Below are 24,074 nucleotides of genomic sequence, written 5' to 3'. Positions count from 1 at the left end.
CTAACCTAATTAATTATAACCACAAAATTTCCAATTTAAACTTTTAAAAAATCCAATTAATAATTAGTTTAAACTCCTCAAACAAGAAAACAAATGATTTTGTTTTTTTTTCTAAAAATAGGACGTATGGTTCCAAATATAAGGGCAAATTTGGAATAATAACATTTTTAGTTGGATTGGTAGTATTTTTCAATTTAAACCTTATAAATAAATAATACTACTTTTTTTTTTTTTTTTTTTTTTTTTTTTTTTTTTGAGTGTAATATGAGAAAACTATTCAAACAAAATATGAAAATTTAGCATTTAAATCATCTATTTAGTCTTTAAAAATAATTTATAAAATATAAATTCCAAATTTTCAAGGATATATTACTAAAAAAGACTAAATGTACAACTTAATAATATTAAAAAAATAAAAATACAATCCAATTATATAAAAATAAATGGAAGAAGATTCAGATGAGAGATAAATGGAATAATTGAATTTAAAGTCAAAATGGGTGGAAAAATGAGCTCATTCATGAAAGGGGTGGGGGGACGTTGAATTCATTAATTACCAGATTTATTTATTTATTTATTATTATTTTTTTTTTATAGAAATTTATTAAACCCAAAATTAAAATTTTAAAAATTTTAATTATTAAATAATATTTAAAGTTGGAAGGACCTAATAGAGACAAATTTGGGATAATGAGGCTAAATTCAAAATAAATAAATAAATAAATAAATAAATAAATAAAATTGGTTTTTGGTCGAGGAGAGGTGGGAAGACAGAAAGGAGCATTCAAAATGGGAGGCAACCCTTACCCACTTTACTTTATTTGGTTCACATTTTTTAGTCCCATCTTTTAAATATCTCATTTTCCATTTTTTCAACTCAATCATGGCCCATTCAAGATCTCATTATCGGTTTTTAGATCGATAATTTACGTCTCGTTCAATGAGTTATGATCAAATTGACAATCATTTTAATGACCCTAAACAGACTTGAATGGACAAAGCTGAAACACGATAAAATATACATATAGATCATTCGGTTTCCCATCCTAGCGACGAGTCCGAATTGTAAGCCATAAAGCTTCAACATAACTTTTTTTTTTTTTTTTTTTTCATTTTTATAAAAGGAAATTCATACTACTAAAGTTCAAAATATGTTTGACACAAAATTCCAAAGATCAAATTTGGAGATTCAAGGATATTGGGAAGGTTACCCTCCAGCATAAGAAATTTGAAAGATGGAAGGGCTCATCACCTCCCCCGCTCTCCTCCTTCCTTCCTTCCTTCCTGTGGTGTGATGATATTGTAGCCTTCTACGAACCGAACGCTCGTTCTAATCTTCATCGAACTTGATCTTCTTGGGAGCTGGTTGGACACTGCCCACCTGCAAATTATCCAGAGTCAACACATTAGGAAACTAGACTGCAATTGTACATTCTAGAACTCAGCAGAACACCAACTAGATCGGGGTGAAGCCCCAGCAGATTGCATTCAAATCATGGCACTGAATCTCGAATAAAGAAAAGTTTCACTTCGACCTATCGTATCTCATGAGGGGGGGGGGGGGGGGGGGGCATAATAAGTTGCTTAAGTTCTTAGAAGCCATGTACAAGCACTCGAAGCTATATAGGTTTGCAGTTTGTTCAACTCGAGAACATACCCAATCGATGTCTACACCTGAGGTCTTTCATAATTACCCTTCTAATGTCTTCTATAGTTACTAACGAAATCATAAAAATATCTCCAAATCAAAAGTAACTAAAGAAATCATAAAAATGTCTCCAAATCAAAAGTATATGGTTTAGTTTTGTTTGGCTCATATTGGACAGCCTTGTTTTCTCGCCACAAAAATATGGTTTCGTCGACGATCATAGCAAAAAAAATCAGAAATGTTTTTGTCATGGGAATTGAGTTTGATCACAGGAGCAGAAATCAGCCAATCAAACTAAGGAATGGACTCACTATCTATATTAATGTTAAAATTCCAAGGATAAGTAAATCAGGGGTTGGTGAACAAACATCTATTATTTTTTTAAAACTAACAACTACAATTTAATAATCTTTGGAAAAAAAAGATTCTTACAATTTCTGGACACTCATAATCAATCCCAGCAGCTCTTATCCTCTTCTTTCTAGCCTGATCCCGCTTCAAGATCCTCGCTACCAACTTCTTGTGCTCGTCCAATGTCCTTTCCTGAAAAGTTATCATAGAACAAGTAAATAGAGATGCATGTTTATGGTCTAAAAGATCATTTTCCAAGCTTAATACCTTGTTATGCTGCTTACGCTCAAGTTCAGACCAATCTAAGGGCTTGTGGCGATAGCTAAAACCTTTCCATCTGCAAATATGACAACATTTAAACGACAAACGAAACAATGTTCTTCGAAAAATTCAACAACTACACCCCCACAAGGATTGATGCAAAAATCTAGCAGGAGAAATGTAATTGATTACTTACAGTTTGGGATGAACATGCTCAGGAGAAATTAGATGGACTTTCAGAAGGTGTTCATACAACAAATAGTTATGCATAGAATCAGCCACAATTTTTGCCACCTGTGCACACGAAATCCAAATTTGGGGTAAACTGAAAGTGACTAATAAGATGACTAACATCTAGAAATATTACATGTACAAATGCCCTAACATACCTCTGGAGATTCGAATTCAATGTATCCAAAATGCCTCGACTTCCCAGTCTGCGTACAAAAATTCAACCATGGATGAAGATACTGAGCAAGAATGTTCAATTACATGATGAATTAACTTAATACAATGCAACATTCTCCATAGGAACCAGCTATACCTTTCTATTTCGTGCAATTCTTATTCTTTTAACTTTCCCAAACTGTCCGAAAAACCCTACAGAAAACTATACCTTAAGAAGCAGCAGACAAGATAACGAGAAAATTATACTTAAAATTTCATTGAATGTAAAATGTAGGCGGCCAAACCTTCCATCTCCTTCTCGAAGAAACCATGGGGTATGCGACCAATGTAGAGAACAGTAGCAGTATTTTCCAGGGGCTTCTGTGCTGGTAATTTACGCCCAGGACCACCCTCCAATGGCTAAAAACAGAGGGAAGAGAGAGGAATAAGTACATAGAACACTAGAGAGGTTAAGAGAAAGGATGAACAAAAATCAAAATAAAAATCCGAGTCGAAGGGATTGATGAACAGTGTGAAGAGCATACATACCAAGAAATCGGCAGATTCCTTCTTGTCCGATAAGGAAGAAGTAACCTTACTGAGTTTCTTCTTCATAGCCTTCTTCGCCTTGGCCCCCATTGATCTAAAACAAACAAACAAACAAACAAACAAACAGCCAAAGAAAATTTCAGGAAATCCGAAGCGGAAAGTAACGATATGAGTCCGAATTTCAAAACTGAAATGGAAAAGAGGAATCGAGATTCAAGTGGAAAGTTAGGGTTTATGAAGAGTAAAACGAAGATTAGGGTTTCGAGAGAACTGACCTGAAAACACAGTAAGAGGAAGAAGAGGCGCGAAAAGAGAGAGAGAGAGAGAGCGGTGAAGTTGGAGGCGACGTATCACCAGGACGTAGGTCGAGGACTGGAGGACGGGTTAAACGCTGCCGTTTTAAGCTTTGACTTGGTCTTGACCCGGTTTATTACACCATTTCATTCAATAATTAAAAATAAAATTAAATAAAATAAATAAACTTTTAAATTGGATTCTATTTTTAAAATCGTTAATAATAAAATTTAGGTTAAATTAAAAAAAAAAAAAAAAAAAAAAAAAAAAAAATCTAAAAAATTGGGAGAGTGCCGGTTGTTGCTATATAAAGCAGTGGAAGCTTCACTGGAATCTGTTCGTCAAGGTGGGGAACTGATCGATGAAAGGCTTGCCGCCATTGGAGGTAAGTTGGATGCATGATTGCCCTACTATCTGGTTTGAACTTTGATGTTTTGAATTTCTACGCCATCTAGGTTAAGATTGGCCTCAGGAATTATACTAAGTTCTGTTTGAATCAAGTTCAGCGTTGTCTTGAATCTTAAATGTCTCCTAAATTCCTTAGTTTCAAACATTCCTGGCCCCGATTTGTACTTTCTCAACCAGAAATTCACCAACAGAAGAACCGATGCATCTCTCTAACAAACACTACATGATCGACATAACTAAGAATCGGTTAATCAGGAATTCCATTTTCCAAACATGAATTGGGAAATAAAGCAAGAAAATGTGGCTGTAAACTCACCGCTAGGCTAGAACGATTGTAAATCAGACACCGATTCTTAATCTGACTAGAATGATATGCGAAATTCCAGGCGAATTGAATTTGTGGTTCGATCGGTGAATCGAGCATAGGAACTTGGAGAGAAGACTGAGAGTGACATGGATTGGGGAAAGAGAATGATATGAAACGAGAAGGGCTTAAAGCTTTGGACATATTCTCATCAAACGCCATTGATTTCATTTGATCAAAGGTGGAAGAATTCTACAGATAGTTCTTATATAGGCCACAGTTTGAGAGAGAAGAAGATTGAAAATTCTTAGTTTTGGTTCCCTTTTCATTTTCTGGTATCAATTCAAACTGTATACAACAGACTTCTTGCAGTAACCTCTTATTGTTTGTTCTTCATCTTTCTATTTTCACAACCATACATGGTCAACACAACTTTCAATGAACACTCTCCTTCAAAAAGAACAATCTTTTGTTGTACCAAACTGAAACAAGTAAAGCTCTCTCCCCAAAAAATATGTATATAATAAGTTAAAGAAAGGGAAAAGCTTCCCTAGATGATTCTTCATTCCACTATTTTTCTTTTGCAGCACATAGGGAGGCAATGGGTGGTATAAATAATTGAGCAGGGTTGAGCATATGAATCTGCTAAGAGTTGGGAACCAGAGTTCCAATGTAACCGACCCCGGCGATGAAGAAAGCAAATGACTGAAGGAAGAGGTAGATGAAGTATCGGTTCTTCCCGAAGTTGAGATCATAGCAGCCGCAGAAGAAGAGATAGGCTCCAACACAAAGCTCAAGCAGATGGAGTCTGTTCATCCACAATCAGAAAGAAGAAGGTGATGTCTACAAATCCAGAAACTTGAACTAATTATGCTAGAGTATATATATCACTAATGTATCTCGACGTGCTTTAATTTTCGGTTTCCATAGGACTCATAAATAGTCAGTGTTGAAGACATAGAATCCATGTGAATGATATTTTAGCGATAACAGTGCAATGAGAAATCTAGTTTAATGTCATATTAGAAGTCCTTAATGAAGTGGATTAAATTCCAAAACGTATATATACTGTTGCTTATTGCAGATTTTACCTTTCTCCGAATCTAAACCGAGGTTTCCAGGGAGTTTTGGAACCTAGTTTAGTCTTTAGTGCATCTCCCAATTTCTCGGTGACAACCCATTCATTTACTCTCCCTGCTTCCAACAGACCGATGAATGTTGCCTTTGTTCGGTGCAACGACATGACATTCTCAAAAAGGATCCAGAAAATGATCAGGTGGAATGATCTGCAATTCAAGATTGTCAGTCAAAACTGTAAGTATCAGTGTAGAGTTTTTTATATTCATCAACTGGAGGCGAAAATGCTAGAACTTCTAGTTCTAACAAATTAGAAAGAATTTTCCTTGACTCTTGGTTTCTAGTTCTAACAGGTAAGAAGATGACCTTGGTGTTCCGACTGCATTTAGGAGGGTGATCATAGAAGGAATATAAACGGCACCCCATTTTGGTACCGATACTTCAGGAACTAAGACGGTAGCTGGCAAAACAACACAATAAAATACAAACGTGACAATATGGGCGACGATCTTCCGAACAAAGAAGAAGCTGTAGATCAGGTAAAGCTTTTTCCACAGGGAGACTTTCTGCAGGCACATAGAAAGCTAATGGTGAGGAGATGACAATCCAACAAATGAAAGCAACATATCCAAGGAATACTCAAACCATGCCTTGTTCCTCATGATTTCAACAACCATCTTTTTGAAGAGGTTCGCCGGGCCACAAGACCATCGGTGTTGCTGATATCGGTAAGCTTTGAAGGTACTAGGCAATTCATTCTTCACCTGAAACAACTCATTTACATTTACTATTGCTTAAGAACTGAAAAAACTAGCAAGATTAATCCCATTTCCCACTTTTATAATCTTATGGAGTAAGAGTACTTGACCCAATAAGGGTAGGTAGTCCTGGTTATAAGGCTCTTAGATACAAACTCCCTAGTGAAAACTTAACCATTTAAAATCTTGTTCTCTCCTAAAGAGCCCTTGATGTAAACAATGCCTCCGAAAAACTAGCGGACTTAAACCATGAGTATAATACAAAGATTTTGTAATGACCTAATCTCACTGCTAGTAGATATTGTCTGCTTCGGCCCGTTACGTATCGTCGTCAGCCTCACAGTTGTAAAACGCGTCTACTAAAGAGAGATTTCTATGTGCTTATAAGGAATGTTTTGTTCCCCTCTCCAACAAATATGGGATTTCACAATTCAAATGGTATCAGAGCAAGACACTAGGTGGTGTGTTGGGCCCTCAAGGGAGGTGGATTGTGAGATCCCACATTGGTTGGAGAGGAAAACAAAACATTCCTATAATAAGGGTGTAGAAACCTCTCCCTAGTAGACGCGTTTGAAAACCGTGAGGCTGACAATGCTATGTAATAGACCAAGACAATATCAGTTAGCGGTGAGTTTGAGTTATTATAGATTTAGACACTAGAAATCTGCCATCAATAAGTGTGATAAAAAAGAAAAGAAAGAAACATTAAGTAGAAAGAAGTACCTTGAGATCTCCAACATAGACAAACTTCCAGCCTTTTAGGCTAGCTCGAACAGCTAAATCCATATCTTCTACGGTGGTTCGATCCTTCCATCCTCCAGCCTCCTTCAGTGCAGCAATTCTCCAAACACCAGCTGTGCCTGCAAGAACTCCATGGTTAACTTGCAGAGGTTAAAGCCATCAACAATGTCTTACAATCCCAGCTTACCATTGAACCCAAAGAAGCCATAAGTTGCAGACCCCACCTCTTGCTCCACTGTGAAATGATAATCCAATGACATCTCTTGCATTCTCGTCATTAAACATTCATCTGAGTTCACTGCAACAGTTCCAACAACCAACTTCAAAATCATCGAATCTAAACCAATTTTGTTGAGGATTGTTGGGAGGGAGTCCCATATCGGCTAATTTAGAGGATGATCATGAGTTTATAAGTAAAGAATACATCTCCATTGATACGAGGCCTTTTGGGAAAAAACTCAAAGCAAAGCCATGAGAGCTTATGCTCAAAGCAGACAATATCATATGGAGATCCGTGATTCCTAACAAGTTTCACCAATCAAATCCACCTTCCTATCGTTTTTACATGAAATCAGAAACATAGAAAAGCTTACCAAACTTCCAGCGAGCTTGAACAAGAGCAATCTCAGGATTGTTCGTAAGAAATGGAATGGTACGCCAAAGGAAATCAGGCTCTGGTTGGAAATCAGCGTCGAAAATAGCGACGTAATCGCAGAGCTTAACGTAATTATGTTTCATTCCCTCTTTTAGAGCCCCTGCTTTGTACCCATTTCTGCTGTCTCGGATCTCGTACTTTATGTTTATCCCTTTGCTTGCCCATCTTTTGCACTCTAATTCCACCAGATCCTGATGATTTTTTTGTCCAAATTATCACAAACCCACATCAAAAATCCACAAAACAATGGTGGGTTTCAACCCAAATCTCAGTTCTTCACTGATTTTGATGGAAAATCTTCCAACTGGTGGAAGAACTCAGAAGAGAGAGCTTCTGTAAATGGTGGTTTCCCATCTGAATGATCTCTTCGTTTCAATTGGATCGAAAAGGAATTAACTTGTTTCAAGAGATTATGCTTTTGAGTTAATTATTAGGACTTTTATTCATTAGCAATTGGTTTTTTTTATTTTAAATTATTTATTTATGTTCTTTCACTTTCATAAATCTTATTTCTGTTTTTGGCTTTTGTTGACTCTACCTGACTTGGAATTTAGATATTAATAATAAAGCCAATTTTTAAAATAAAATGTAAAAGAAAAAAAAAAAAACTGACTTTCCAACAATGATTCTATATTAATTAAGAATTGACTTTGGATAAGGTTTATTTATTTATTTTTTTATGAAGAAATAAAATTGTCCTAACGAACTTTATAATAATAATTAGATTATGGTTTTAAAAAATGTCCAAACCTTGATAGAAGGATCAGTAGAATCATCAAGAACTTGAATGATGATCCTATCAGATGGCCATGAAAGTCCACATGCTGCTCCAATAGATAATCGATAAACCTGATCCAAAAAAACAATAAAAACTTCATCTTTCTCAAGGAGAGACGTTCCACAAAATGAAAAAAAAAAAAAGAAAAGGAAATGAACTAACAAAACAGAACAAATGGGTTAAAAGGAAAGACAATCGATACTAACTCAAGACGAGACCCAACACACAAAATAGAGAAAAAATGAAGTGAACTAACGAAACAGAGCAGATGGATTAAAAGGAAAGACAATTAATACCAACTCAAGACGAGACTCAACACACTAAACAGAGAAGAAATGAAGTGAACTAACGAAATAGAGCAGATGGGTTAAAAGAAAAGAGACGAGACCCAACATACAAAACGTGGTAAATTAGATTAGTATTCACCTCTCTTTCATTGTACATTGGAATTTGGACCAAAACCATGGGATAAACAAAATGGGCAAACTCAAGATCATCTTGAATGGGCTCCCACTTATAAGTGTTGTGAGGGTTTCTTGCAAAGAGCTTAAGAAAGAGAATGACAACACCCATATAAAGCCTCTCAAAGAAGAGCATTAGGGACATGGCCAGACAACCTCCCACACAAAGCTTCAACAAAGGGGCTGTGCTTTGCTCCCAAAATGGCCCTATTTCCCCTCCTAAACCCACTTCCTCTTCCATTGATGAATGAAGCCTTTCAACAAATTTAAACCTTTTTTTCTCTCTCCTTCTAGCTTTTGAGAGGGAGATTTTGTTTGAAATTATTGGGAATTTGGAAGTGTATTTATATCATGAAATTTGGTTCTAAAATTTCTTTGAAGGAAAGAGATTGCACACCCAAATTTAGTGCTATTTTTTAAAATATTGTTCTGGGGATTTATTTTAAATATTTTTTTCTTTATTTGAACCAAAATATTATTTAAAAAAAAAGAATTAAAGGTAGATTGGCCATCATTTTCAAATAAAAAATTTAGTGGGAAAAATATGGGGAATGAAATGGTTAATTGTAGTTGAGAGTTGGTCTTGTATAGACATTATAAGTAGCTAATCTTTCATTTTAGAGACATGAATAATGGAAATTATATTTATAATATTATTAAATAAAATATTTACCCGTCTTTTCAAAATCACAAAATTTTGTACAAAAAAGTTTTCATACTTATAGTGAAATCCTACCGTATTTTTTTTGTAAGAGTGTGGAAACCTCATCTTGTTTTAAAACTGTGAGATTGACAGTGATACGTAACAGACTAAAATGAACTATGTTTGCCAGTGGTGAGCATGAGCTATTACAAATGGTATTAGAACTAGACACTATTGGGTCAGCGAGTACACTGACCCTCTTTTAGAGGTGGATTGTGGGACCCATATAAAATAATATATTATTCGAAACTTTTTTTTTCATAATGTCAATATAATAATAATTCGCTCTAAATTTAAAATTATTAAAAAATTAAAAGATTATAATACGTAGAATATAGTCCCCACAGGTTAATCCTTGAACATTAAAAAGTTTAGAGTATACTTCATATTTAATATTTCAAGTAGTGAAAGGAAGACGACTACTAACAACAAAGAAAAAAAATGATTAAAATAGCTTTATATGTAGCGTGGCTCTTATTAGCTATGCAAACGATCAAATAAGGTGAGACGTGCACAGACTACTGTATACAACAAATTGCTTTGGAATAATTTCTATGCACGGTTGAAACAATAAAAGTTATGTATCGTAACGTGCTTAGCTCGAGTTTGGAAGATAAAAAATAATCAAAATAATAATAATAATTATTATTATTATTATTATTATTATTATTTTGGTTATATGGGAAATCTCAAAAGTAGTAGGTGAGGATATAAGACCGTTACCAGCTGCCTCATATGCCTTAGCTATTGGGAGGTTTAGATCCATGCTGGAAATTTATGCTATTATTGTTATAAAAAAATTATTGTTTTTTAGTGGACACAAGGTAATAATTATTATTTTGAAGGCGATGTAATTGTTGAATTAAAAAATACTAATAATTTTTTGTTTCTTCGTATTGTGAATTTTTAATCATCAATATCGATGGTATTAGAATATAGAGGTGTATACGGATTCGTATTATTGAAGCTTGATGTTCGATCCAATTCATTATCTCAAAACAAATAATACGAATTGCGAAGCTTGATTAAAAAAAATCTTCTTCTGTGCTAGTATTCATATCAAACACTTTTGGCCCGTGAAATTTCATGAAAGTAACAATTTAGCTTCTAAACTTTTGTTTGCAACGATAGTCCTATACTTTCAAAATTTAACAATCTAGTCCAAAAACTTTTATATATAACAATTCAGTCTTTATACTTGGCATGTCGGTCGAATATATTGATTAAGAACCAAATATATTTATAAATCAATCGATAAATCGTTAATTTCATGAAGGATCAAGAACGAAAGTACCGAAGAAAGTGTAAGATGAAGAGGTGGAGTGTCGAGCTCTCAAAGCTCATTGTGAAGTTAAAAGAGGAACTTCAGCTGACTTGAATCACAAGCTTTAATTTCTTTAAGCTTTTAGGCTGTCTACCTATGAATTTCCCACCAACCACAAATAATAACAATAATGATAATAATAACCATAAAAACAAGTTTCATGGAAATAAAATTCCTCGTCCCTTTGTAAATATATATATATAAATTAATTCATTCTATCATTTCTATGCCTATTAATGTTTCTCTAAATATTTTTAGATCAAAATACCACAGAAATTCAACACATCAACAATAAATTCATTTGTGCATTACTTCCCAACAAATATATTGAATTTTAAAGCAACCATGCACTTCTCAACAAATATATTGAATTGTAAAGCAACCATATTTGTTACAATAGCTTTATGCTCACCCACCGCTTACTGTTCCTGTTCAAGTATATTTGAAAGTGATCAAATCACTTTTGTCATAACTAAATTCACTTTGAAACCAAATTTGATGGTTCGAGTTTAAAACTGCAAAACTAAACATGAAACAGATTTGTAATGATTAAATAGATGTTTTAAAAAGATTTTAACCATTGATTTTAACTATTTCAAAATCACTTACAAATATAATCATCATTAAACGAAAGGGGAAGCACAATAGACAAGGTGTAGAATTCTTCGATGAAAAAGTAGAAAGTAACTAGTACATGATAAAAGAAAAAAAAGATTTCAATGGTCAAAATTTTGATTATACAGACATGATGATGGCATTAGAAGAGGCAATTGATGATCAAGATTGAGATGTGGCTTGTGTAAGGGATAAGTTTCTTACAGTTTCAGGGATAGCCTGCCCACATTCTTCAAGGAGTTCAACCAAGGAACCAGCAAATGATGCTTCTTCCTTGGTAATGAAGGTGTGCAACACACCATTGACCGTGTGACGAGCCATTCCTGTTAGAATCTGAACATATTTGTCTATTGGTGGAAAGGCATAGAGTATGAATATGCTATCATAATTTCCCAGATCTATGGTATTAATTTGCTCCATATCAATCTTGGCTACTACGGGCCTCGATCTGCTGTCTACCTCCGAACTAAACAAAGATGAAAGGGTAAAAATAGATGAGTTTTTCGTTGAGTATAAGTATAAATATGGATGAAAAATGATAAGAGGAAGAAACATGTGCCAATCCTTTTTTCCTAGTAGAGAATGGAGGCAATATTATAACTAAACATTTGAAAGACGCTCGACATTTTTCTGGGATCCGCAGTTCTAGTGCCAATATTTACCAATGAAATTCAAAAGCCCACTACCCGACTAGGAGAGGCATTCCACTTTCTACGTGCATATCTTAGAAAAGACCGATATGTTTTTTATTGATCGATGTGTGATATTCAAAATCCTCATTACTAATAGAATCGAAATTATCTCTGGATTGATTAGAAAATTCTTTTCTTTACTTTTACGAAACTAGATCTTGTAGAATCATATTGAATATTTGACAAGACATTCTGTACCTAGCTAAAAAACCGATCCTTATTTATCAACCATACATCGATTCAGAAATCCAAGTAGGAAATTAGAAAGGAATCAACTACTTGAAGGCTAATGCATGGAAAAAACAATAAATTAAAATATTTATATTAAAAAACAATATTTCTTTGTAGTATGAAATTTGCGATTTTTTTCTTTTAAAAAACCTTTAGAAAGCTAGTGGCATGCGCATGCTTACTTGTTCTTAATTTCTGGGACACCACATAATGCTCCAGCTACGATATCATGGCCTTTGGATTTAAGAGCAGCAGCTAATTCCTGAACATTACACTCCTTCCCAAGAATAAAGAGCATCTTCAACGGCTGTGGGCAGAGCTGACTGCCATTGGCTCTATCCAAAGCTTGGATGACCTTCAAAGATCATTAATGATGACTGTTAATAGAATTTCCAATCCTAGTGTAAGAGAGTAAAATGAAAAGTCGATGATAAAAGGAGAAGCTTCGTTTCTTAGTATTGCTGCAAACTATGACTTTAGGAGTAAGAATTACCAACTAAAAAGTGAAAAGTTCAAAAGTGATTGAACAGTATCAAAATGTGAAGGTCACATCCACAATGAAAAATTTCCTAGAAACTGGGACAAGACATCTATCCATTTTACATCATAACTTGGCAAATGACTGCTACCTCAAGGTATAAGAAGTTAGGCTCACAATAAAATACAACTCATCATAAGTTTTTTCCTTCTAAAAAACGGTTTTGGAAGACTGAACAGAGATTTCCCAGCAGTTAACAAATGCAGAGGCTGCACTGAAATATATGAAGTTGATGTACATACGCACCTTAGATAGTTTTTCCTCTTCAGAAGTACAGAAGTTTATCGACTGAATAATGCAGGCACTTCGACTGGCCACAGAAGAATTAAGAGACAGTCTTTGAATTGGGCCACTGAGGAGATCTTGTACAACTGGGACATAGGCACAGCTGAAGCTATCACTGAAAACAATAGTATGCAGATTGCTTGATATAGACTTCCTGATGGATTGTATCATTTCAAGATAACCACCTTTTGAAAAAGAATCCAGTCCATCGACGACCTGAAAAACGTCAAGGAAATTATAAATCTTAAAGCAGAATGTCCATAATACTGACAATAAGCATTTTGTGACTTACTCTATACTTCTAAAGTAAAAACAGGCCACTTGTTCATCTTCAGAGACCTTGAAGGATTATAATTGAGACAATGCATTGTAAACAAATATCAAAATATTCATCGATATTAAGAATTAATTGATATTTTCTAGTATATATATATATATATATATATTAAACAAGATTTGTAACTTCGTTTAGAAGTAAAAAGAACTTAATCATTATATATCATCTATTAATCTTAATATCATCAATTCAATATCCATCAATTATTTTAATCCTTAATTGCAGAAAAGACATCTACAAAGCCTCAGCAAATAACCAGATAAGAAGGTCTGAAACAGTAAAAATATTTTATAATCATTAAAATTCATCACAAAAAATAAAGATAACAAAATTCAAAACGATACTTCAAATAATAAACATAGACTGTCAAATTACCAGCAAAGAAACACCAGCTATATCAATTGCCTGCATGGCAACGAGCTCTAAGAGTCTCTCAGGTGTGGACACGAGAAATTCAGGTTCACAGCTCTTCAAACTATGGAAAGAGAGATAACTTTCCAATTAGATATAAAACAGAAAAATCAGATGGAGTCCAAATTGTTTTCAGTGCTAAATACATATACATGGTATGAACAGCGGCAGGTACAAGATGAAAATAAACAAAGAACTTCTACTCTAAAATATTTCACAGCTCAGTCTCAAACAAAAAAACTGTTGCAATATACCATGACACACGAGCAAGCTTACCCTTGAATTTGGTGGTCTAGGGATGCCCCAGAATGTATGCTCACTGTATGTACTCCAAGAGCCTTCAACGGCTTGCACATGGAGCGAACCTGAGTAGCTTTCTCTTGGGTAGGAACAAGAAATAAAAGATATGGGCTACTAAATGATAAACCTTCTTTCTCTTTTCTAGCAATACTGTCAGCAGCCGAAGAAACCACCCATGCAATTTTCTCATCTGTAGAAGACAACCCACTGGTGTCCAGAATATCCGTCCCAGAAGAATAACATTTCCAGAACTCAATTCCCCAGGCATCAGCCGACAAAGGCTTGTTGATCCCTTTGAAAGAATCATGATATAGAGCCTTCTCTATTGCATTTAAGCAAAGTATAAGAAACTTTGAGGGAGAGATAGAACTGTCAAAGCCTTCTTCTTGAAAGTTTTGTACACCGCCTTCCACGTTCGCATTAACTTTTGTTCTTTCAGGACAAGTCTTGCTTCTTTTAGCTATGTGGCCACTAGTGGCATCTCCAGACCCTTCTTTTGAACTCCTAACTTTCTCACGGCAAGCGTCTCCACGGGTTCCATTAGGTGCTGAAGAACTCTTATCCTTTGGAAATTCCCTCTTGGAGCCTTTTGAAGGCCTGACCTTACTTTCCTTCTTATCCAAGTCCTTGTTCCCATTCCTATCATTGTAGGGATCATCAAGAGTAGGAAGGCTAAAGCACATTCCCTGTAATGTAGCGAATTCAGACTCCGTATATTACACAGTCAGAGTAATTAATAGAGACGACTTGCAAAAAAAAAAAAAAAACAGGTAACATTTCGGCGAATCAGGATAATCAATGTCCCAAGAGTCAGCATGATGAGCAGCGAACTTAATTTACGAGTTACCAAGTGTGATCTAAAACAAATCAATCACGGAAAATCATCTTCGCAGACAAGCATTTTCATATTGTGCTGCTGCGAATCGAACAACACTAATTTATAATTTATATCATCCCTAAAGCAAGATAAACTTCGCCTACCAATGATAAATCCAAACTGAATAGCCCTTTTTCTACTAATGTCATTCCTCAAGCATAGAACGCTACTCCAAAGCATACAGTAACTTCGTAAATCCAAAAATATGATGAAAACACACAATAATTAACACTTCCGAAGTTACCTGGCAGTTTCTGCGTTTGCCGGACTTACGCCGCTTCTTGGCGGCGATTATGGCGGCAACGCGCGCAGAAACAGACGAGGAGTCTCCGTTCTTACTACGGAGCTTCTTCCGAGAGGATTTGTTCCTTTTTCTCGCCAACGCATCGTCGCCCTTCGCCATTGATACTCAGAGAGCCGAAGATTTGTCTGGAGCTGCCGCTGCTGCGGCGACTTGCAAGAGTAGGCGCAAACAAGGGATGTTCCGTTTTTGTGTAAAGTGACTATTTTCTATTCAAAGGGGCAAGGCCACATTGGTAATTAGAGATAAATTTATTTAGCCTAATTAATAAATAAATAAATTATTTAAAATATCTTTAAATTTTAAAAAATGAAATTACCTTATCGTCCTTTGTTTCAAAAATATCATTAAATTTTTAAAAGTATTTAAAAATACTAAACTTCCAAAAAATATTTAAAAATATTGACGTTAATAGCACATGAACTTTTAAAAATAATAATAATACTCTTTTAATTTTTTTAAAAAAAATTAAAAAGTCTTTTAAGGGTATTATGGGAAAAGATAAAATAGAAATAATTTTTTTAATTAATTTAACCTAAAAATATATATAGATGATGGGCCAGCGTTTAACCTGGATCCGTCCAATATGAATTGCCACGGCCCGCCGCCCTTATTTTCCTTCCATTTCCATCGTTGCGCGTTTCTCGTGTTCTTCAGACGATTTCGCTCTCTTCCATCGCCCTCACCTTCCTGGTCTGCTCAAAGTAGCCATTGTTGACGCTTCTAAAGCTTGAAGGTTACTCAATATTCCATTTTTTCCTCTCCTTTTTCTGGTTTTCATTACGAGTTTTCAGTCTCGGCTTTGAATGGCTTTCATAGTTGGAACGAGTGTCTTTCTAGGATTTTGAATTTGTATTGAAATGATGAAATTCGCGAAATTAGGTCGATCGAAATGACGGAAGACAAGCGGAATATTCTTGACCATTATCGTAGACAGCTTGCTGCGAAGTTTGAGTTGAAACGGAAGCTTTACAAAGCCGTTTGCAACGATCCGAGTCTTCCCAACGATGTGCGTGAAGAGCATCGTTATAAGCTGTCGAAGCTGCCAAGAAATAGTTCGTTCACTCGACTGAGGAATCGCTGCATTTTCACCGGTCGGCCTAGGGGTGTCTACCAGCTTTTTCGTGTTTCTCGTATCGTTTTCCGGGATCTGGCGTCCAAAGGTCTTGTAATGGGCGTCAAGAAATCTTCCTGGTAGATATTGGTACGAATTTTTCTACAATATACATGTTTAGTATATGACAATGAAGGCAGGGATAGGATATATATGTTGTACACATGTTTTAAGCTCCATTTATTTAGTCTTGAATGCTTGTTTATGATGAGTTGATTAGTTTAATGTAGACTAAGTAAACCATTTTCTTGGAACATGGTTTGAGATGGGTTAGCCATGAATATTTGTTCTCCTTTATCAACATACTTTACCAATGAAAGTTTGATTATACTCTATCGCTAGTGAAATTGATTGTGATGGACATTGGATCATTATTGGCTGTGCAAAACAGTAGGATTTGTTGAGTTGTTGAGGAGGGTTGGAATGGAGTCATTGAGTAATTAAGAGGAAGATCGTGGGTTTATATGTAAGGAATATATCTCCATTGATATGAGGCCTTTTGAAAAAACCAAAAGTAAAATCATGAGAGATTATGCTCAAAGTGGACAATATCATACCATTGTGGAGAGTCGTAGTTCCTAATATGGTATTAAAGTCATGTCATTAACTTAGTCATGTCAATAAAATCCTCAAGTGTCGAAAGTGTAGTCAAAAGTGACTCAAGTATCGAACGAAGGGTGTATTTTGTCTGAGAACTCCAGAGAAGGAGTCGAGCCTCGATTTAGGGGAGGCTCTATGGTGTACTTTGTTCGAGGGAGGATTGTTGAGGATTGTTGGGAGGGAGTCCCACGTAGACTAGTTAAAGGGGAAGATCATGGATTTATAAGTAAGCAATACATCTCCATTGGTATGAGGTCTTTTAGGAAAACCAAAAGCACAAGCAAAGTCATGAGAGCTTATAAGTGGACAATATCATACCATTGTGGAGAGTCGGGTTCCTAACAGGATTGGGGTCTATAGCTCATACCTTCTTCCTTGAAGGTACAGTATTTTGCTATAAAAGATTAAGTTTCAGTTGCTGGGCTAGATTTATGCTTACTGACTCAAAGTTTTAACTAGTCAGGCTCAGTAATAAGGAGAGAGATTTTCGCTAGGCCAAATCTACAGATCTGGGTTCCTCTGTAGTTAGTCCATTCCCTCTGTAGTACTAGAAGCAAGTGTCGTACAATATTCTTAAAGCCTTTTATATTTTTAAGATATATATGAACAAGCTATTAAAAAATGTGTAACTTGGTTCTGATATTCTTTATGATTTCCCCAATTCTATCAAGAAGGAATTTGTATCTCACTTTTCTTTGCTGTCATTTGGGGTATTTGGCTTGAACCTATTAACAGGATCTTTAAACAGGTTGATAAGTTGTGAGGCAAGGTTTAGGAGTTGGCTAGATTTAATGTCTCCCATTGGGTGTTTGTCATTCGGCCTATGATCTTGGTTTGATTTTGCTGAATTGAAGCTCATTTCTGTAGTTTGTTTTTGAATTCCCTCTTTTTGTCAGACTTTTTTCTTTTGTGTATGAGCACCTTTGTAATTTTTTCATTCTTTTCTCAATAAAACTTCGGTTTCTTACATGTACGACTCTAGATTTCTACTTAACCTAAAATTGCTACTGTATATACATAACGTACTCATTTGTGTAGAATAGTCATTTGAAACTTCATCATACAACACTGTCATGGACTTACGTGTTTGAAAACATCTTTAAAACAACATAACGAAATAATTATCATTTATCGTGGATGTAGATCGTGTAGTCACTGAAGTATCGTGGCTATATTACTTGTCCTTTCAGGTGATTTCGTTCATGCTGACTGGTTCATCATGTGCAGGTTGATGGTAGAGACTTTTGTCGTTGGGGGATCAATGAATGTTGTGAGGTTGTGTTAATTCTAAGTTCCTTGGACATGATTCATGCCTGTTTACGCGTATGACCAAAGAAGAGTTAAGGCTTTACTTTTGTTATTCAATAAGCGTTTTCTGTTAAATGTTACTAATGTTGTTATGCTATGCTGGTAGAAAAAGGTTTTCTTTTTCCCTGCCATTCAGTTGGTCGCACTGTCCCTGGTTATCAGCTGCTTCCAAGCTCTAAGCCATGGTGATCTATCTGTCTATAAAGGTTAATCTAAACTCTATAGAGCTTAGAGACAATAGGTTCATTCAATATCTATCGAATATGGATGTTTATATGACCCAAGAACCCGACTAACTTGGACGATCCAATCTGAACCAGATATTTTTTTTGTTTGGGTTGGGTTGAATTTTTAGAAAACCGAAAATTTGGGTTGATTCACCCAACCAATTGAAAAATAGGGTTACAATTCAATTCAACTCTACCTTTAAGATTATTACCTTTAAGATTATTACGAAGATTAAGGATATTTAACATTTATAATTGATGTTAGTAATGAGTTGTAGCTGGTGAAAGTTTGATATTTAAGCTTAATGAGATTTTAGTCATTAATGTAATGTATATTGTGATTAAGTATGATTTTTTAAATAATTAAAAAAACAATCTGTCAGTCCAATCCAACTCAAAAATAGTAAGTTGAGTTGGGTTGTGAACTTTATTCGGGTTGCTTAGGTCACGAAACTAACCAACTGGAAATTTTGAGTTGATCCAAAAGAATTTTCCAACCAAACTCAACCAATGTCACTCTTACTTTCGAGTTTATTTGACAACCAAATATTATAGGGTCCGGAATAGTTGTGGGAGTAGTTTTGATGCGAGTAAATTGGTTTAGACACTTATTTGTATTTCATACACAATGTTTATTAGGTGAATTGCGAATGGATATGACGTATGGAGTTGCAATCAGTGGTAGAATATAGAATCAAACCATCGATTTTGAAATTGTTAATTGGTGTCTTATTCACTTAACTATGCTTCATTATCATTTTTCTTAATAAACGGTCAAGGAATATTTCTAAAAAAATCTAAATTATAATAAATAGGCGTTTTCAATTTCTCATAGAGTTAATTATTGTCAATTAAGACGATGAATTATTTTTCTATTTTAATCAAATATTTTATATATATATTTATTTATTTATTTTGGTAATTAAGGACCAAAACTTTTCCATGAAATGAAATTAAAGAAAATGTAAATTCCTTGTTTAGCAACGAGGGTCCAAAATGGGGAAATGAGTCATCACACCACGGCTAAAGTCATCCTAATTATGTTAAATAGAAATCTAAAATCCTTTCTTTTTATTATATTTAATAATTTTTTTTAGAATCATTTGCTTGCAAAGTTATCATTAAAATGGTAAGAAATTATTAATAATTAAAAAAATAGAAAACAAAATAAATCAATAAGATGAGGTAAAATTATAATGAATATAATGATAATTTATGAGGTAAATTTATTAATAAGATGGGTTAATGATGAGTGTAATTTATTTATTTATTTCATTTCATTGTTAATAAAACAAAATAAATCAAATTAATTTTAGTAAAAAAAAACTAATTAATTTGAATTTAATGTACTCTGTATTTTAAAATAAAGATTAAAATATGATATACTTTTGAATTTAATTCTATAATTAACTTAACTCAACAAAAAAAAAAAAAAAAAAAAAAAAAAATTGAGGTGGGTTCGAGTAATTTATTCATATTTTAATAAAAATAAAATATTAGTTTTTAAATATCTATTTATTTATTTTTAAACATTTAGTTAAAAAGTTATTTTTAAAGGTTGTTATCGAATAAGTAATAAAAATATTATTATAAAATTATAAAAATATATAATATATGTATATAGTAAGTAAAAATATATAATTTAAAATTAAATAATAAAATTAATCTAATTTTTTTTAACACATTTAGTTTAGATTAAAAATATATTTCAAAAAGTAATTAATTAAAAAAAATCATTATTTTTTTAATATTTTCCGTTCTTCCATGTGGTCCAAGTCCTCACTGCTTCGTCGCTACTTCCTTCTCGTCTTCTTCCTCTCTCTCTCTCTAAGCTCTCATCTTTGGTCATCGATGGAAGACTTCTGGTTGGGCCTTTTCGTCTGCATGTGACCGGTTAGTCTTCTGCTTTTTCACGTTTGTTTTTTTTCTCCTTCAATTCAGTGTCTATATAAGGATATTCATCTTCGATTCATAAAGTTTCCGAATCTGCTTCCAACTTCGGGAGTTGAGTACTGATTCATGTTTAACCTGACAAATCTCCCTTTCAGAAGAATCAAGGTTGGTGGATTTACGAGTTTTTGTTGTGTTGCTGTTAGTATGTCTAGTGAGGTGCTGAAATTTGAGTGTTTGGATCCTGTTTTTTGATTTGGAGATTGTGAATCCGTACATTTTCTTCCACTTGTGGAATTGTGTGTTGCTGTTTTGTGGATTTGGAAATCTGGTAAAGATCCAATCGGTGTGGATGTTATGGCTTCTTCTTTTTTCCTTTTCTTGCTTTTGTTTTTTCGTTTTTTAATGAAGCTGAAAGGGAAAGGAAAACTATGAAAATTTTGAGTTGATCGATTGGTATTGTTTGTTATTTGTAGTTTTAGCGTGTCGTTAATATCTATGAATCAGAGATCGGAGAAAATTTTTACTCCCATAGGTTGATGGATGTTTCCTTCGTTCTACTACTGAAGTTTTTGTACTCTCAACTTATACGAAGTTAATTAGAGCTTATGATTTTCTTTTTTGGTACAGAATAAGGGATGTGGTTGTGAGCATCTTAAATATCTTAGATATCAAATTGGGGAAAGATGGTCTCAGAATCTTGGTTTCGCAGTCTATGGAAGCCGCCAAGGAAGCATGATTCCACGCAGAAGGTTGTTATTGGAGTATTAGCTTTTGAAATTGCTAGCTTGATGTCCAAGTTGGTTCATCTATGGCAGGCTTTGAGCGATAAGCAAGTCGGGAGGTTGAGGGAAGAGATAGCCAATTCGTTGGGAATAAAGAAGCTTGTGTCGGATGACGATGAGTATATCGTACGTCTAATATGTGCTGAGATGACAGAGAGTTTAGCTCATGTGGCTAAATCTGTTGCCAGGCTTGGAAAGAAATGCAGTGATCCTAGTTTAAAAAGTTTCGAGCATGTTTTTGATAATTTAGTTCAATTTGGTGTTGATCCCTATGGCTGGATATACTCATGGAAGAAGATGGAAAAGAAAGTGAAGAAGATGGAGACATTTATTTCAGTGAATGCAAATTTGTATCAGGAGATGGAGATGCTTGCAGATCTTGAGCAAACTTTGAGGAGGATGAAGATTAACGACGACTTGGATGATACAAACCTAGATGAGTTTCGAAAGAAGGTTGAATGGAAGCAGCAGGAGGTGAAAAATTTGCGAGAGATGTCGCTTTGGAAAAGGACCTATGATTACACGATTCTTCTTCTAGCCAGATCCCTATTCACAATATTCAGTAGGATCAAATATGTATTTGGAATCGAGCAGAGTCTGGATAATGATTCACGAGATATGAGTTCTGACTCGATAGCACGTAGTCAATCAGTGTCTGCATTAATGCAATCGATGGTCCATCCCTCTGAGAATGGTCTTACTAAATTTGCATCGGGGCCCCTCAAGAGGTTTACAACTAAATCAGGGCCGATTTCAAAAACAGCTAAACGCAATAATTTTCATTCTGGTCCCCTTGGTGGCTCTATTACGAAATCAGGTCCTATTTCAGGCCCCGTTTCTGGAGCGAATAGAAACTTCAACTCTCATTCGGGTCCTCTCACAAGTTCAACAATAAGATCAGGTCCAATTTTTGGAATAGACAATACAACCAGTCAGAAGAATTGGCTTGTCGGTGGCTACTCTTCCCTGTTTAATGGGAAGAAATCTCATCAGAAGTCAAACAGACTGACTCAAGTTGGACCTTTCAAGGGATGCATCATATCTGGCCCTAGTTCTACGGTTGTCAATTGCCACATTAGTTCAAATGAGCATCATTCACAGCTTATCAATGGACCCAAAGACACTGGAAAGATTGTTGATCCTTGCAAGCAGTTGCTCCGTACCCATTGCCGATTGTTGGAAGCCCCACCCGAGACTCTAGGTGCTGCTGCTTTGGCACTGCACTATGCAAATGTCATTATTGTAATTGAGAAGCTTGCTGCATCTCCTCATTTGATTGGCCTAGATGCTAGAGATGATCTATACGATATGCTGCCAGCTAAAGTTCGAGCTAGCTTGAGGGCAGCTCTAAAACCATATGCCAAGAGCTTGGCTTCATCTGCGTATGACACAGTTCTTGCAGGAGAGTGGAATGAAGCAATGACTGGGATATTAGAATGGCTTGCTCCTCTGGCTCATAACATGGTTAGATGGCAATCTGAACGTAGTCTCGAACAACAGAATTTTGTTTCCAGGACCAATATGCTTCTTGTACAAACTCTTTTCTTCGCAAGTCTAGAAAAAACCGAAGCAATCATTACCGAACTTCTTGTTGGTCTGAATTACCTATGGAGGTTCGGTAGGGAACTCAATGCAAAAGCTCTAAGCGCGTGTGCCAGCAGCAGAATACATGATGAATATTTGGATATCGTTGGGTAACATTCTTTTCTATTCCATTGGTATTGCCCACTGAATTGCAGAACAATCGTCCAACAGCAGGAAGCGTCCTCAGCTCTACAAGATCGATATCCCCAATTGGAGGCAGCACGAGAGAGAGAGAGCCATCGCTACTCTGTTGCATTATCAATACTCCAATACCCGAAGTCATCATCGACAAACTAGGTTTGAGCTTTTTAACATTCTTTCACTTGATAGAGTTATTCAGCTTGCCAAATGGGGGACACTCCCATCCTCGTAAAAGCATGGTTTGCTAGTATTAAGTTATTACTACTTGAAAGTTGTATATGTATCAGTAATACGTTCTCCAGATATGTAAAGCATCTACGATATATAGGCTTGCCATTCGATGCAGAAACTCGCTCGAGACCGAGCTTGTTGCATCTAAGTAGAAGTCATCACAAATTGCTGCTGTCCTTTCCACTTCCTTTTCAATATATGGATGTAAATTTTGTGCTTTGATCAATGGTTACAGCTTTTCTTGCCATTTATCAGGAACTTTGATTCTTGCTGTGGCCATTCCTCATGAATTGCATTGTCGTGTTTGACTGATACTGACTTACAGGTATATTTCAACTTATTGGTGCTCTCATTAATTTCATCCTTATCTACGTCTAGTCTTCTAGTCTTCTAGTTTACCCAAGTTAGAAATTATTTAGTGACATTTGGTGAGGCCGTCACTGACAAATTTTTTTTTTTTTTTTTTTTTTTAATCGGATTCAACGATTTTTGTGAGTTAGTGTAAGAATCAAAGCTCACTATTAGTAGATATTGTTCGCTTTAGTCTGTTATGTACCGTTGTCAATCTCACGGTTTTAAAACGCATTTGCTGGGGAGAGGTTTTTCCACACCCTTTTGTGGAATACTGGTAGTTTACCTTAGTGACAGACATTTTTTTTTATCGTTGGATGTAGAATGAGAAGTGCATCTATTGATTATTAGGGAGACTTGTGTATTATTGAATCCACATTCAACGATTATTGTGAGTTAGTGTAATAGCCCAAACCTACCGCTAGCAAATATTGTCTGTTTTGATTCATTACGTATCGTTGTCAGCCTCACGATTTTAAAACGCATATGCTAGGGAGAGGTTTTTACACCCTTTACAAGGAATGCTTTGTCCTCTTCTCCAATCGATGTAGGATCTC

General features: G+C 35.1%; 5 protein-coding genes and 1 pseudogene across 10 annotated transcripts; 2 read left to right on the top strand and 4 right to left on the bottom strand.

Annotated features, from left to right (window-relative positions):
• Nucleotides 1-931: 931 nt before the first annotated feature.
• On the bottom strand, nt 932-3,593 carry LOC111808528 (putative RNA-binding protein C1827.05c). The gene is made up of 9 exons (XM_087116780.1): nt 3,472-3,593; nt 3,197-3,290; nt 2,953-3,067; nt 2,805-2,860; nt 2,650-2,697; nt 2,457-2,554; nt 2,267-2,336; nt 2,081-2,191; nt 932-1,381 (listed from the first exon to the last, which is right to left on the bottom strand). The coding sequence occupies exons 2-9, from the start codon at nt 3,284-3,286 to the stop codon at nt 1,331-1,333; spliced, it is 639 nt and encodes a 212-aa protein (XP_086972906.1). The 5' UTR covers nt 3,287-3,290; nt 3,472-3,593; the 3' UTR covers nt 932-1,330.
• Nucleotides 3,594-3,742: 149 nt separating this feature from the next.
• Nucleotides 3,743-4,443, bottom strand: LOC147789761 (uncharacterized; annotated as a pseudogene).
• A 56-nt stretch (nt 4,444-4,499) lies between these two features.
• LOC111808527 (glucomannan 4-beta-mannosyltransferase 9) lies at nt 4,500-10,213 on the bottom strand. Of its 2 annotated transcripts, none has more exons than XM_023694574.2 (9): nt 8,638-10,206; nt 8,184-8,282; nt 7,372-7,624; nt 6,966-7,076; nt 6,761-6,897; nt 5,930-6,043; nt 5,646-5,845; nt 5,294-5,488; nt 4,500-5,010 (listed from the first exon to the last, which is right to left on the bottom strand). In XM_023694574.2, the coding sequence occupies exons 1-9, from the start codon at nt 8,911-8,913 to the stop codon at nt 4,848-4,850; spliced, it is 1,548 nt and encodes a 515-aa protein (XP_023550342.2). In that variant the 5' UTR covers nt 8,914-10,206; the 3' UTR covers nt 4,500-4,847. The 2 variants fall into 2 exon arrangements, with proteins under 2 accessions (XP_023550342.2, XP_086972905.1); XM_087116779.1 differs by having other exon boundaries at nt 4,820-5,038; nt 5,440-5,488; nt 8,638-10,213.
• Nucleotides 10,214-11,334: 1,121 nt separating this feature from the next.
• LOC111808879 (P-loop containing nucleoside triphosphate hydrolases superfamily protein) lies at nt 11,335-15,511 on the bottom strand. Its single transcript, XM_023695104.2, has 6 exons — nt 15,230-15,511; nt 14,085-14,794; nt 13,773-13,872; nt 13,022-13,276; nt 12,420-12,592; nt 11,335-11,780 (listed from the first exon to the last, which is right to left on the bottom strand). Exons 1-6 carry the CDS (start codon nt 15,386-15,388, stop codon nt 11,477-11,479), a joined length of 1,701 nt encoding a protein of 566 aa, XP_023550872.2. The 5' UTR covers nt 15,389-15,511; the 3' UTR covers nt 11,335-11,476.
• Nucleotides 15,512-15,865: 354 nt separating this feature from the next.
• Nucleotides 15,866-18,587, top strand: LOC111808878 (small ribosomal subunit protein uS14m). 4 transcript variants are annotated; one of them, XR_015423332.1, is made up of 4 exons: nt 15,866-16,022; nt 16,169-16,490; nt 18,228-18,287; nt 18,445-18,587. XR_015423332.1 is itself a non-coding variant. In XM_023695102.2 (3 exons), exon 2 carries the CDS (start codon nt 16,179-16,181, stop codon nt 16,482-16,484), a length of 306 nt encoding a protein of 101 aa, XP_023550870.1. In that variant the 5' UTR covers nt 15,866-16,022; nt 16,169-16,178; the 3' UTR covers nt 16,485-16,490; nt 18,228-18,439. The 4 variants fall into 4 exon arrangements, 2 of the variants coding, with proteins under 2 accessions (XP_023550870.1, XP_086985753.1); XR_015423333.1 differs by having other exon boundaries at nt 18,191-18,287; XM_023695102.2 differs by lacking the exon at nt 18,445-18,587 and having other exon boundaries at nt 18,228-18,439.
• Nucleotides 18,588-20,285: 1,698 nt separating this feature from the next.
• Nucleotides 20,286-23,386, top strand: LOC111808823 (uncharacterized). 2 transcript variants are annotated; one of them, XM_087129529.1, is made up of 3 exons: nt 20,319-20,428; nt 20,513-20,593; nt 21,056-23,386. In XM_087129529.1, exon 3 carries the CDS (start codon nt 21,112-21,114, stop codon nt 22,906-22,908), a length of 1,797 nt encoding a protein of 598 aa, XP_086985655.1. In that variant the 5' UTR covers nt 20,319-20,428; nt 20,513-20,593; nt 21,056-21,111; the 3' UTR covers nt 22,909-23,386. The 2 variants fall into 2 exon arrangements, with proteins under 2 accessions (XP_023550790.2, XP_086985655.1); XM_023695022.2 differs by lacking the exon at nt 20,513-20,593 and having other exon boundaries at nt 20,286-20,428.
• The last annotated feature ends 688 nt before the right edge of the window (nt 23,387-24,074 follow it).

The sequence above is a fragment of the Cucurbita pepo genome, chromosome 13 (assembly GCF_057944985.1).
Source record: "Cucurbita pepo subsp. pepo isolate OVF chromosome 13, ASM5794498v1, whole genome shotgun sequence".
NCBI lineage: Eukaryota > Viridiplantae > Streptophyta > Magnoliopsida > Cucurbitales > Cucurbitaceae > Cucurbita > Cucurbita pepo.
The sequence above is the reverse complement of the archived record's forward strand: the minus strand, read 5'-3'. Positions and strand labels throughout refer to the sequence as shown.

Bases quoted from the DNA above. Each gene is read 5' to 3' on its own strand.
- LOC111808528 (XM_087116780.1), bottom strand. From the start codon at position 3,286: ATGGGGGCCAAGGCGAAGAAGGCTATGAAGAAGAAACTCAGTAAGGTT. The intron at 2,861-2,952 runs GTTTGGCCGCCT...AGTTTTCTGTAG, and splicing joins CTTCGAGAAGGAGATGGAAG to GGTTTTTCGGACAGTTTGGG. The intron at 2,698-2,804 runs GTATAGCTGGTT...TTTTGTACGCAG, and splicing joins GAATTGCACGAAATAGAAAG to ACTGGGAAGTCGAGGCATTT.
- LOC111808527 (XM_023694574.2), bottom strand. From the start codon at position 8,913: ATGGAAGAGGAAGTGGGTTTAGGAGGGGAAATAGGGCCATTTTGGGAG. The intron at 5,846-5,929 runs GCATGGTTTGAG...ATGTGCCTGCAG, and splicing joins TTGAAATCATGAGGAACAAG to AAAGTCTCCCTGTGGAAAAA. The intron at 5,489-5,645 runs GTCATCTTCTTA...CTTGAATTGCAG, and splicing joins AATGCAGTCGGAACACCAAG to ATCATTCCACCTGATCATTT.
- LOC111808879 (XM_023695104.2), bottom strand. From the start codon at position 15,388: ATGGCGAAGGGCGACGATGCGTTGGCGAGAAAAAGGAACAAATCCTCT. The intron at 14,795-15,229 runs GTAACTTCGGAA...GCTACATTACAG, and splicing joins GCAAACGCAGAAACTGCCAG to GGAATGTGCTTTAGCCTTCC. The intron at 12,593-13,021 runs GTGCGTATGTAC...TGATCTTTGAAG, and splicing joins AAGAGGAAAAACTATCTAAG to GTCATCCAAGCTTTGGATAG.
- LOC111808878 (XM_023695102.2), top strand. From the start codon at position 16,179: ATGACGGAAGACAAGCGGAATATTCTTGACCATTATCGTAGACAGCTT.
- LOC111808823 (XM_023695022.2), top strand. From the start codon at position 21,112: ATGGTCTCAGAATCTTGGTTTCGCAGTCTATGGAAGCCGCCAAGGAAG.